Genomic DNA, 14547 nt, shown 5'->3' on the forward strand with positions numbered 1-14547 from the left:
CACACATATATATATATATATATACACATATATATACACATATATATATATACATACATAAATATATGTGTATATATATATATATATATATATATATAGATATAAAATTACATTATGTGTGTATGCGCGGGGACGAGCACGGGGGCGGGGAAGGTAAAAGTGTAATTTGCATTCGGGATAGAGGAGGAGGAGCCGTAGTGCAGAGGGATGGATAGGCGGAGTTCCGATCTGCGCCGAGAGGCAGGGGGAGCTGATCTCGGCGGGGAAGCCATTCTCGGCACAACACCGTAAAGCCGTCCCCAATTTCCAACAATAACAAATCCGCTCCGCCACCATAGCAACCACCCTGACCCGCCCCGTGCTCCCCCAGCATGCCGCGCTCCGCCCCCCTTCCATCCTGTGATTGGCTGATCACACTAGTCACGCATCCGTCGGTGACGTTCCTCCCTCGTATCGGAGTTTTCCCGCCATCTGTGTGAGGCAGCCCGGACCTGAGGGGAGCCGTTGCCATGACCAAGCAGAGCACTCGGTTCAACTTCTTCGCCAAGTCCTCTACTCTGTCCAGGAGCCGGACCAAGAGCGACCCGTCCTCCTCACCCACCGAGGCCGACCTACCCTCCTTGGGGGGGAAGAAGAACAACTCCCCTCCGAAGGAGTCAGCGGGGCCCCGAAACATGGAGGGAAGACCCCCGGGCCAGCACCCCAGGTACCGAGCGGGGGGCGGGGGGTGTGTATGTATGTATGTAGCGGAAATATGAGAGGGACCTGTAGTACCATTCACCGCCAGGTGAGGGGGGTGTGGATCAGAAATGAGGGACCTGCACTGTAATACCATCGCATGGGAAAAAAAAAAATATATAATATGCACTTTGCTTTTACAATTCAAAATTGTGATGGGTCTGTTGTGTGTTCTCCATATTGGGCAGACAATGAGATGTGGGCATTCCTCCCACACCTAATCCATACTCCTGCTGGCCAACTGCCATCTGAAGGAGTGAGCTGAGATTATATTTGAATAATAAAAATATATCCAGTATAGAATTCCCTCCAGTTTCCTACATTATAATTGAATGAAATCCTACATACCTTCTCTGTGTCTCTGTCGGGGTTTTAGGTGAATACAGGGGCAGATGGTGTTAAGAACTGCCCTAAACCCCCGCCTGATACCCTTACGCACTCCTCTACGAGGGGCTTTGGGCTGTGCGGGGGGCTGGTTTTCTGCTGGTAAGTCTGCAACCATGTTTGATTGCATATTCGGGTCTCCTAAGTTGATAAACAAAAGATCCCCTGCCTTAATCGCACTTCTATCACTATGAAAACGCGCCAGTTATAAAATAATCAGCAACGTGTCTCAGAGCAACAAAGCTCACGTCCTTTCCCAAGAAGAGAAATTCTGCAAGTGAGCCCAGCTCCTGCCAGAGCTCCTTTTATATCGGGGGACTGGCCCGCTATGACATCATCAGGTGGGTTGACCAATGGGCATGTCGCAAGACCACTTTCTTTTTTTCTTCTAACTGACATTTTCTAACTGACAATCTAAAAATAGATATGGCCATGTCACATGACTTTTTTAACTGACAAAACTGTTAACCCTTCGCTGCAAGAGACAGTTTTGACATGTCTCGCACACTTGCTACAATAAACATGTTTTTTAGCTAGAAAAATTACTTATAATAGCCAAATATGATATATTTTCTGAAAGCATGAACCTCAGAGGTTGCCATATTTTACATCTGTATATATGGTTAATGGTGTTGCGCTCCACTAATAGTACAGATAAATAAAATAGATAAATATGGGAATATTGAGAACTTTTCTTCTTTTATATAGAAATAGACACTTTCACTATTACTCCGTTGCACCTTATTGGACATTGAACTATTCATTGTTTGGTTATTTTCAGATTTTTTACACTATGTGCACTATGGATTGAAAAAAATATATATATATATACCTTTTTTTTTTTTTTTTTTTTTTTTTTTTTTCAATCCATAGTGTATATAGTGTAAAAAAATCTGAAAATAACCAAACAATGAATAGTTCAATGTCCAATAAGGTGCAAGGAGTAATTAATAGTAAAAGTGTCTATTTCTCTATAAAAGAAGAAAAGTTCTCAATCCATATCACTACTATTCATTGTTTGGTTATTTTCAGATTTTTTTTTTTTTTACCACTATATTTTTGAGTTTTTACACTATATGCACTATGGATTGAATTATATTCTATATCACATTGTATATTGACAGTTATACCCATATTTATCTGTACTATTAGTGGAGCGCAACACCATTCACCATATATACAGTTTATCGATTTAGGGGAGGGTTTGAACCCCTGTCGGTGTTCAGCTGCAGCCAGGGGAGAAGAACTCCCCTCCGAAGGAGTCAGCGGGTGCCCCGAAACACGGAGGGAAGAAATATGAGGGACCTGTAGTACCATTCACCGCCAGGTGAGGGGGTGTGGAGCAGAAATGAGTGATTTGTACTGTAATACCATCTACTGCCAGGCGAGGGGTTGTGGAGCAACAATGAGAAAGGGAGGGGGACCTGTAATACTATTCATTGCCATGTGAGGGGGGTGTGGAGAAGAAATATTGGAGAGGATCTGTAGTATCATTCATTGCCACATGAGGGAGGTGTGGGGAAGGAGGGATCTGTAGTACCATCTACTGCCACGTGAGGGGGGTGTGAAGCAGAAATAAGGGAGAGGAAGGGATCTCCAGTACCGTTTACTGCCATGTGGGGGGGGGGGGGGGGGGGGGGGCTGTGGCACTGAAAGCGGTTGTATAATCCTTTTTACAACTTTTACCTACAGGAAAGCCTATAATAAGGCTTACCTGTAGGTAAAAATAAATCTCCTAAACAGAACAGGTTTAGGAGATATTCCCCTCACAATGCGCACGGGGGATTCTCGGCTGAAAGTCCGACAGACTATTCACCGACATGTGGGGGGGATGTGGAGCAACAATATGAGAAAGGGAGGTAGATCTGTAATACCTTCCACAGCCATGTGAGGGGGATGGAAAGCATGCATATGGGCAAAGGGGGATCTGTAGTACTATTTTACTGAATGAAATTGATTCATTCAGATTTGTTGTGATTGGCCTCTACCATGTGATCACTGACCAATCGCAGCTAACAGCACAGTTGTATACAATGGATGGCATGAAAGAAAGTCATCCATTGTTTACAATTGACGTGATCTGCTGTGATTGGTCACATCGATCACATGACACTGGCAGCGGGCCAGTGCACTGATCAGTTGACGGCTGTGTCCGCTGACAGATTACATGGATGCAATGCCCTGTGCAAAAGTTATAGCGTTTACAAAATAGGGGATAGTTTTATGGCATTTTTATCAAATCTTTTTAAATATATTTTTGGGGGATATTTATTATAGCAAAGTGTAAAATTTTTTAATTTTTTTTTCAAAATTGTCGCTCTTTTGTTTATAGCGCAAAAGATAAAAACCGCATGGATGATCAAATACCACCAAAAGAAAGCTATTTGTTGGGGGGGGGGGGGGGGGGAGACATCCATTTTTGTTTGGGAACCATGTCGCATGAGCGTGCAATTGTCCGTTAAAGTGACACAGTGCCGAATCTCAAAAAGTGCTCTGGTCTTTGGTCAGCAAAATGGTCCGGGGCTTAAGTGGTTAATGCAACTAGTTTAAAGTGGTTGTAAACCTCAGACATGAAATATGAACAAAACATATCCCTCTATAGTGTGTACTTGTCTCAGTTAAGAGCACTAAGTGTCACTTTTTTGTCTGCTGCTTCTTTTAGCATGAATCGCTTCTGACAAGATTTCCTGACACCAAGAGAAAAATGGTGATACAGGAGGGAGCTCCAGCTGACTGACAACCTCAGCTCTGTTGCTGTGTGAAGGGGGGGGGGGGTGTACCTTCCCTCCAATCAGCTTTCAGGAGCTCTCCTCACTGAGCTCTGCAGAATGTTACTTCAGCTCTGCCCCCACCCCCCCCCCCCCCCTTTTTTTTTTTTTTTTTTTAATATAGACAAGCTTAGTAAATTCAGGACTTTGCCTGAAGAGGATACCGCAGATACACAGGTACAACTTTTATATAGGAGATTTGTTTAAAGAGGAAGTAAACCCTTCCAAACAACTTGGACCTATAGGTAAGCCTAGATTAAGGCTTACCTGTAGGTCCAAGCAATATCTCCTAAACCTATATGGTTCAGGAGATATTTGCCCGAAAATGGGCACCGCTGTCTACGGCGCATGCGCCGTAGACAGCGGCGCGCAGGCGCACTAAATGCGGCAAATCCAAGAATGGATTTGCCTAATTTGTCGACTCCCGCGCGCATGCGCGGGAGTGACGTCATCGCGGCTTCGCGGTATGGCAGCGGCGGAGCTGAGAGACGCGACTCCCGTGCGCATGCGCGGGAGTGACGTCATCGCGGTTGCGCCGCTGTGATTCGTCGGAGCTGCGAGACGCCACAAGCAACATGGATGCGGCGGACTACAGGGGACAGCGGCGACTTCGCTGGCTCCTGTGTCAGGTAAGTGACACATAATGAGCTACTATGCGATGCATAGTAGTCCATTATGCTTTACCTTTGCAGGGAAAAAAAGAGGAAGTAAACCCATCAGGGTTTACTTCCTCTTTAATCTGTGTATCTTGCATAAGGATTGTCCCTTCACTGGGTATATGTAAGGGTTTACAACCACCTTAGTGATTAGCTAACTGTATTTAGCTTATGTTCTCTCTCTTCTATGCTTGGAGTTCTGCTCTAAAACGTTGGACACTTCCTGGGATATTATTAATATAAGAAATGTATTTTTCTGTCTGCAGTGTTTGCGATTTCTCACCTGGTGACCTTGTTTGGGCCAAGATGCCAGGTCACCCCTGGTGGCCGTCATTAGTTTACAACCACCCCAACGAAGACACACATTTCAGAGGAAAGGGCAAGTCTCTTCATGTTCACGTGCAGTTCTTTGATGACCCACCAACTAGAGGATGGATAGGCATAAAATATGTGAAGAATTATTCAGGTAAGTAAGCGCTTTAAATGTTGAAGTTTTATTTATAAACACTTTTTTTTATGTGTAAACCAGTTATGCTGGACTTGGTCAATGAGCAGATCAGAGGACAGTGGTGTGAGAAGAGCATGTTAATCCCTATCCAGCGTTTCAGTGTCACTTTGAAAAGTTCTGAGCGCCCAGGGGGTGGGGAGGATCCACAATCATATGACCAATGTGACTGGCTTGCATAGTGGTCACTTGATGGGGAGCTGGTCCTGCCAGCTACTGATTGTTGGGATCTAGATGTGTCATTGACAGGGTGGATAAAATATAGATTAAAGAACATTATGGCTATGAGGGTACCTCATCCAACTTTGCATAGAGGGCCAACATGATGGATTATTGCGGTACCAGAGAGGGATTTTATACACAAGTTAATAAAGAATACATTTATTGTAACAAAATTTACACATAGAAAACACACAATAAAAACATCCGACTCATTGTAAGGTTCAATACAATAGTTACTGAAAATATCAGAGATGGTCGACGAGTTTCACTTAACCGATTCTGAAGAAGTTATTAACCACTTAAGGACCAGGCCTCTTTTTCAGATTTGGCATTTACATGTTTAAAACTTTTTTTTTTGCTAGAAAATTACTTAGAGCCCCCAAACATAATATAAACACACACACACACACACACACACATAACGCCCTAGAGAATAAAATGGTGGTCGTTGCAACAGCTTTTTTTTTTACACCGTATTTTCTCAGCGGTCTTAAGAGCGTACTTTTTTGAGAAAAAATTCACCTTTTTGAATTAAAAAAGACACCAGTAAAATTAGCCCAAGTTTTTTTTTTTTTTTTTTTTTTTTTTTTTGAGAAAGATAATGTTAAGCCGAGTAAATTGATACCAGACATGTCATGCTTCAAAATTGCGCCGCTCATGGAATGGCGTCAAACTTTTACCCTCATAAATCTCCATAAGCGCTATTTAAAAAATTCTACAGGTTGCAGAATTATTGATCTCGCTCTACCGATCGGGGCAATACCTCATATGTGTGGTTTGACTGCCGTTTTCATATGCGTTCGCTTCTGTGTGCGAGCTCGTTGGGATGGGGGGGGGGGGGTTAAATTTATTTTATTTTTTTTTATTTATTTTACTTGATTTTATTTTTACACTTAAAAAAAAAAAAAAAAAAAAATACATGGATCACTTTTATTCCTATTACAAGGAATGTAAACATCCCTTGTAATAGAAAACATGACGGGTCCTCTTAAATATGAGATCTGGGGGTCAAAAAGTCCTCAGATCTCATATTCGGACTATACCTTTTTAAGAGGTGTGGGCGGAAGTGACGTTTTGACGTTGCTTCCGCCCTCCTATGGTATAGAGATGGGTGGGGGCCATCTTAGCCTCTCTCGTCTCTATACCCAGCAGAAGAAAGGACCCGACGGCTCCGGAGAAGGGGGGTGGCACCTTCCGATAACGGTGATCTTGCGGTGAACCCACCGCAGAGACCACCGTTATCGTACACAGGACCACCTCCTGTAAATAGGGTTATCTCGCTTGTGGCAGCAGTATCTGCTGTTACCGAGATATCCCTCTTCAAAAAAACGACGTGTATTTACATGAGGCGGTCCTTAAGTGGTTAAGTGAAACGTGTCAACCATCTGATATTTTTTGTAACTATTATAGATGTTTTTTTTTCGTGTTTTCTACGTGTAAATTTTTGTTAAAATGTATTCTTAACTTGTGTATAAAACCCCTCTCTGGTACCGCAACAATCCATGTTAGTTCTCTAGCTATGCATATATATATTATTATATATATATATCTCTCTATATTGATATATATAATAAAAATGGATGCTTTTGGAGTAAAAATCTAAAGAGTTTTCTATTTAGCATGAAATGGAGCTTAGTTCTGTAGCATGAGGCTGTATATTCAGCAAAATGTTACATTTTTGGTAAACTCATTCAATGAATCCTAACTGAGAGAACACGCACTGCATTGATGCATTCACACATTTCAAAGTAATCACGAGATGAAACAAAGTTGAGGAATATTCTTTTATCCCATTGTTTTGAAAATCTATGTACACGACAGACTGTGTGATTGTTTGAAGAGAAATGCATCTGTACTAGGCTGTAAGTGTGAGGCGGAAGGGCAAGCAGTAAAAATGAAGTTAAAGATTCTAACTACCTGCAAGAAGGAGTCCTTCAATTTTTAAAGGGCACCTGTCATTTCAGATCCATCATGGCAGCGCCTGTTAGCGGGCATCCAGTCAACTGCTGCTGCCACCTCCCTCGCCTTCAACCTAAGAGGGTTTTCACACTGCCGTGCTCATAGCATCGGCGGTAAAATGCCGCTATTTTTAGCTGCGTCTTACTGTCGGATTTGCAGCGCATTTCGGCTGCCCCCGCTAGCGGGCAAGAAAGGGTTAAACCCGCCCGCAATAGCGGGATTCTGCCAGCAGTAATACAGCTCTGCCCCATTGATTTCAATGGGGAGCAGTGGTGGAGGAGCGGTAAACGCACCGCTCCAAAGAAGCTGCTGGCAGGACTTTTCTGAACGTCCTGCCAGCGCACCGCTCCAGTGTGAAAGCCCTCGGGCTTTCACACTGGAGACAATGGTGCAGCAGTTTGAGGGCGGATTGCAGGCGCTATTTCTAACACTATAGAGCCTTCAAAACGCCCTCGGTGTGAAAGGGGTCTAATTGTAACAATGACAAGCCTCCATCCCTGATATGTATACAACAAAAGGAGGAAAGAAATGGGACTTTGTATGAGGCAATTCACTGAATGCATACCTTTATTCAATTCGTTTATAAAATTATTAAATCACATTTATAGAGGGTGTCAATCTGAAATACAGGACACAATATAATGTAATAGTTATACAGAGCAATATAAAACTTAATAAGCACTATAGTTAAAAAAGGACACTCATCCATTCATAAAAGTTCAATGAACATAATTGATTTTTCATTGTGAGCCAAAATTGTCTAAGCATCAGTTCGATGTAATTCGACGCAGGTTTCATGGCTCATGCAGTAAAATGGTCTGAAATTAAATCAGTGTAAGTATAGGATATCCCCTAGGATATAGGTGTGACTTAAGCCCCATACACACTATGGGTTTTTCTGCTGAGTTTTTCCTTCAGGTTTACCAAAACCATGTAGTGGAAGGGCCTACCTCATTCAATACAAATTGAAACTTCTAATGTTTGACCTCATATTATATGGTTTTGGTAAATCTGAAGGAAAAACTCAGCAGAAAAAACGATAGTGTGTATGGGGCTTAAGTCACACCTATATCCTAGGGATATGAGCCATGAAACATGCGTCGAATTACATCGAACTGATGCTTAGACAATTTTGGCTCACAATGAAAAATCAATTAAACTGATAGTGTGTATGGGGCTTTACAGTACGGCCAAATGGTGACGCCCACCCTTTAAATCCAAGGGAAGAAGAGGGACAAGGATGATCATCTCCCCCGGGCCTGAGGTGAGGAGTCCCATCCAGACCAGAGACAACAGCCAGGTGGTGACCATGTCACGTCCATGTGAATCTGGTGTATATTTAACAGTCCACACTGCTCTGCAAGGGAAGGAAAATGAAACCATGTGAAATGAATGTGTTGAAGTAATTCACCTGGTCTTCTCCTGGCTGTTGTCTGGTCTGAGGTGAGGTGGGACACCTCACCTCAGCCCCGGGGGGGAGATGATCATCCTTGTCCCTCTTCTTCCCCTGGATTTAAGGTTGGGCGTTACGCCGTCACCATTTGGCCGTACTGTAAGTTACACACCTTTTTTTTTATTTTGAGAGATTGTTCTCCGTTTTTAACCACTTGCTTACTGGGCACTTAAACCCCCCTCAGTCCCAGACCAATTTTCAGCTTTCAGCGCTGATGCACTTTGAATGACAATTGCGCGGTCATACAACACTGTACCCAAATGAAATTTTTATCATTTTTTTCCCACAAATAGAGCTTTCTTTTGGTGGTATTTAGTTACAGCTCGGAGTTTTATTTTTTGCTAAACAAACAAAAAAAGATGCAAAAAAAAAAAAATCATGTTTTAATAGTTTGTTATAAAATTTTGCAAATGGGTCATTTTTCTCCTTCATTGAAGTGCGCTGATTAGGCGGCACTGATGGGCTGCATTGGTGGGCACTGATGGGCTGCATTGGTGGGCACTGATGGGCTGCATTGGTGGGCACTGATGGGCACAGATAAGGCGGCACTAATAGGCACAGATAAGGCGGTTACCGATGGGCACTGATGGGTACCACTGATGGGCGGCACTGCTGGGCACTGATGGGCGGCACTGGGGTGCAGCACCTTTGAGGCAGATTGTGGGCACTGTGGGTGGCACTGTGGGCACTATGGGCACTGACGGGGGGAACTTACTTTCATTCAGGATGGCACTGCAGGGGGCAGGTGGGCACTGGCAGGGGGCAGGTGGTCGCTTGTATTGTAGGCCGTGATCGGGACTGATGTCCCGATCACGGCCGCCGGTGATCGGCTTTTTTTTTCTCCTCGCGCTGTCAGCGCGAGGAGGAATAATAGCCGATTACCGGCTCCGTTCTATCACATGATCAGCTGTCATTGGCTGACAGCTGATCACGTGATAAGGGGTCGGGATCGACCCCTTTCACGGATCGGTGATCAGGCGAGTCTCCTGGATTCGCCGATCACAGAGCGCGCCGCGCGCGCCCCTCAGGGGGCGCGCAGGCCACTCGTACACGGGACGACGTCAATAGACGTAGTCCCGGAAAAGTAGGTCCGCGCTAATGCCGTCATTTGGCAATAGCGCGGATTCCAAGTGGTTAAAGGATATTCTATACTTGTAGATATCGCTGATTTAATTTCAGAGCATTTTACTCCTGATGATTGGCATGAGCCATGAGTTGCATCGAACTGATGCTTAGACAATTTTGGCTCACCATGAAAAATAGATTATGTTCATTGAACTTTTATGAATGGATGAGTGTTCTCTCGTAACTATAATGCTTACGTCTTATCTTGCTCTGTATAACTATTACATATTTATGCAAATGTATTACATTATTTTGTGTCCTGTATTTCAGATTGACACCCTCTATAATATGATTTGTTAATAATTATTTTATAAATGAATCGAATAAGGTATGCATTCAGTGACTTGCCTCAAGTCCCATTTCTTTCCTCCCTTTTGTTGTATACAAAATATTGCGTTGGTTTTTTTTTTTTTTTTTTTTTATTTTTTTTTTGTGGGGAGAAAAAAGGACATCAATTTTTGTTTGGGTACAGCTTGTCACAACTGGGCGATTGTCACTTAAAGCAATGCAGTGCCGTATCTCAAATGGGCTGATCATTGAGTAGCCAAATCTTCCGTGGCCGAAGTGGTTAAATCGAGGAGATTTAAATCAAAGCCACCCTGGTCATTGACACATCACTCAGTGAGTGCGTTCTCAAAAACCTTGGCAGCCCAAAGGTGCATGTGTGGGAGTTGAAGCCCACCCTTTTGCCGTCGCACATTAGTTACGCTGGCAACAGGTTAGCTGCTTGCCGACCAGCTGCTGTCGTTCTACCGCGGCAGGTTGGCGCTGCTGCGTGAATCGCCGTAGCTGTATGTGCAATACCCCCCCCCCCCCCCCACCACCTCATGCCATTCAGGAGGTGACCTAAATCGATATCTTTGCACATAAACAGTTTACTTATTGCCAGATGACTGAGAGCAGACTGTAAAAACCACGCCAAGCCTTTCCAAAGTTAGTTTAGTTAAAATCTTTGTGTGTGTGTGTGTATATGTGGATCATTTTCTTTTTTTAAATGTCATATTTATTTGTACTTTTTAGGTTCCTCTGCTGCAGAAGCCCAAAAAGGGGCATGTTTTTCAGTACCAGGCCTGAAATAACTAAAGCAATGAAAATGGCAGATGATGCACTGAAAACCGAAAAGGACAAGAGGCTGGCACTGGCTGTTTGCACAGAACCTTCTGATACTGAGGAGGAAATGGAGGTAAAAAAAAAAAAAAAAAAACCTGACAAGACAACAATTATCAAGATGTGTATTTCCTCCCACCAACTGTTGCATAGATGTGTGCTGCTTTTTTATTCGGTTAAACACTACAAAATTTTGTTTGACAGAAGGGGTTTGTAGCTGCTGTTAGAGGAAGTAAACCCTGATGGGTTTACTTCCTCTTTCATTCCCTGTAAAGCATAATGGACTACTATGCATTGCATAGTAGCCCATTATGTATCACTTACCTGACACAGGAGCCAGCGAAGTCGCCGCTGTCACCTGTAGTCCGACGCATCCATCTTCTCGGTGGGGTCTCGCAGCTCCGTCACTGTCATTCGGCGGAGCCGCGATAACGTCACTCCCGCGCATGCGCAGGGAGCCGACATGCGCGGCAGGTCCATTATTGGAAATGCCACGCTCAGTGCGCCTGCGCGCCACTGTCTACGGCGCATGCGCCGTACACAGCGGTGCCTGTCTTCGGGCAAATATCTCCTAAACCGTATAGGTTTAGGAGATATTTCTTGGACCTACAGGTAAGCCTTAATCTAGGCTTACCTGTAGGTCAAAGTGGGTTGTAAGGGTTTACAACCACTTTAAATACAAATATGTATTATGAATGTAGCCAGCAGAAACCTATATTCAGATTATCGGCGTGCAGATATCCATGCTGATGTGAGATATGGGAAAAGTTCCACTTTAACCACTTCCAACCTAGTGTACATCATATGACATCCTGGATTTTGATGGGAGCCGCCAGATGGTCCATGGCAGTCTCTATGACCTTCGGAGGCCGGGCGCTATGTTATGACTTTACATTAGGCCCGGCATTTGTAAACCGCTGTATATTCAGCTGGAAAGGCTGAGATCATGGTGCGTGGGTTTTTTATTTATTTATTTATTTTTTCTTTTATTATTAATCTCAGGCTTGCAGACTCCACATCTCTCTGTAAAGAGGACCCGCCTTGCACTATTCCTATTGCAAGGGATGTTTACATTCCTTCTAATAGGAATAAAAGTTATTTATTTATTTTATTTTTTAAAGGGTGAGTGTGAACACCCATGCGATCCGATTCTGGTGCGGACCAAAAAAGGGGCCTGTGAAAGTTTGGTCTGAATGCAATGCAAATTCAGCCATACTATCTGAGAAACTGCACAAAAATTGAATTATTGTTATTGTTTATCTGCACTCATGAGGCTTTATTAGAACTTACAAATGTGTGCCTCTTCTGAGCACTGCCAACTCTCATGGTAACGCAGACCCTTTTGATTCATGGGCTAGTATGCACATTTTTAAAAAAATTTGTTTGTTTTGTTTCTGAAATCATTGCAACTTGCATAATTTTCTGTTTAAATGAAGTAGCAAATAAATCTTAGGTGCAAGTTGCACTGGTGTGAACTAGGGCTAAGGTTAACGTGGTTAAACATAATCCCTTCGCCACCCGTGGTATAGCCGAAAGAAGGATACAGCTGCAGGCTCACTTTGCTGGGAGGACGTCTATTGATGTCTTCCCATGACCTTGCAGCCTGCGTCCCTCCTGCGACATGCATAAGCAGGGATCTGTGATTGCTGTCCTTAGGACACAGATGATCGGAGTTGAGAGCCAATTGCAGCGTGCTCGTTACAATGTGACCAGCTGTGTCCCATAACAGCGTAAACAGGATTTGAAAGTTATCGGCAATCCTCTCCTTGCGCTAAGTGCATGAGGAGACCCGATAACCGGCAAATCCAAACAGGGAACATCTACACTAATAATCAGGTCGCCGATCTTCAGTGTCCCGAATTTATAAATTCGTAAATTTTGTGAAAATAAAAATGCCTTTTTTCTTTGTTTCTGTCATACATTTTTGCTAATTAGTAATTTTTTCTTCATAAATTTTGGCCAAAATTTATACTGCTACATATCTTTGGTAAAAATAACCCACATTAGTATATATTTGGTCTTTGTGAAATTTAGATTCTACAAATTATGGTGCCAATCACTGAAAATTGATCACTTCTGATCAGGCCTTCAGTACATCAGGTGTATCTCATTTCTTGAGACACTAACAAGTCAGGAAAGTACAAATACCCCCCCAAATGACCCCTTTTTAAAAATAGATTCTGCTACTCTTCCTGAGTACGGCGATACCACATGTGTGAGACTTTTACACAGCCTGGCCACATACAGAACACCAACATTGATGTAGTACCTTCAGACGTTCTACGAGGAAAAATGACGCATCTCATTTCACAGCCACCTATTACACTTTTGAAGGCCCTGGAGTACCAGGACAATGGAATTTCCCATAAAATGACCCCATTTTGGAAAGCAAACACCCCAACGTATAATCTGTGAGGCATAATGAGTCTTTTGAATGGCTAATTTTTTTCCAGAAGTTTTTGGAATATGTGGAAAAAAATTAAAACGCCTTTTTTTTTTTATTTATTTTTTTTATTTTTTTTTTACACAAAATTGTCAATTTATAAGATATTTCTAACACATAGCATGTATATAGCAAAAATTACACCCCAAAATACATTCTGCTACTCCTCCCGAGTATGGCGATACTGCATGTGTAGGACTTGCACAGCCTGGCCACATAGAGAGGCCGAACATTGAAGTAGTACGTTCAGGCGTTCTAGGAGCATAAATGACACATCTCATTTCATTCCTACCCATCACACTTTTGAAGGTCCTGGACCACAAGGACAGTAAAATTACCCACAAAATGACCCCATTTTGGAAAGTAATCACCCCAACGTATATTCTATGACACATGGGCTGCAAATAGGTACTTGGGTACTCTGATGGGCTGGAGATAGGTACTCTGATGGCCTGGTGACGGGTACTCTGGTGACGGGTACTCTGATGGCCTGGTGACAGATATGGGCCGGGGCAGGTGCTCGGGCACCCTGATGGGCCGGGGCAGGTGCTCGGGCACCCTGATGGGCCGGGGCAGGTGCTCGGGCACCCTGATGGGCCGGGGCAGGTGCTCGGGCACCCTGATGGGCCGGGGCAGGTGCTCGGGCACCCTGATGGGCCGGGGCAGGTGCTCGGGCACCCTGATGGGCCGGGGCAGGTGCTCTGATGGACTGTGATTGACAGGTACTATGAGGGGTGGTAACAGGTCCTCTTTATTGGGGGGGCGGGGGGGGGGGCAGGCAATCAGTGTGATTGGTGTACACTAGGCGGTAACGAGATGTTACCGCAATCTCCTCCTCACACACGATCGGTGTGTGAGGAGCAGAACAACCCGGTAACATCTCGTTACCACGGTTTGTTTACATTTTAGTGATAGGCTGTAAAAGGATCACGTGGGTAAACAGCCGGCCAATGGCTGTTTACCAGCGCCGGTGACGAGCAGTGTTCCCAGTGCACAGTCGGGGTGTGACCATCTGTGAGCAGCCGTGACTTCATCACGGCCGATCACGTGGTAAACAGCCATAACCAATGGCTGTTCACCCACTTCAGTGGCGAGCAGTATCTCCGTAACACGCCGCCACCGAAGAAACAGGGATGCGCGCGCACGATCGCGCGCATTCCCTGTTTAAACGGGAGGACGTCATATGA

The 14547-nt window shown here is 44.0% G+C and overlaps 1 protein-coding gene across 1 annotated transcript in view; it reads left to right on the forward strand.

The window, feature by feature from the left end:
• Positions 1-268: 268 nt before the first annotated feature.
• The window catches only part of LOC143924111 (DNA mismatch repair protein Msh6-like), a 35390-nt gene continuing 21111 nt past the window's right edge, over positions 269-14547 (forward strand). Inside the window, exons 1-3 of the mRNA XM_077448166.1 lie at positions 269-706; positions 4813-5012; positions 10831-10993. Coding sequence (XP_077304292.1) covers positions 510-706; positions 4813-5012; positions 10831-10889 — 456 coding nt within the window. The 5' untranslated portion in view covers positions 269-509 and the 3' untranslated portion in view covers positions 10890-10993. The remainder of the gene's footprint in view (positions 707-4812; positions 5013-10830; positions 10994-14547) is intronic.

Source organism: Lithobates pipiens, unplaced genomic scaffold, assembly GCF_037356315.1.
Source record: "Lithobates pipiens isolate NorthernLeopardFrog02 unplaced genomic scaffold, aLitPip1_a1.2 Scaffold_22, whole genome shotgun sequence".
Taxonomy (NCBI): Eukaryota; Metazoa; Chordata; class Amphibia; order Anura; family Ranidae; genus Lithobates; species Lithobates pipiens.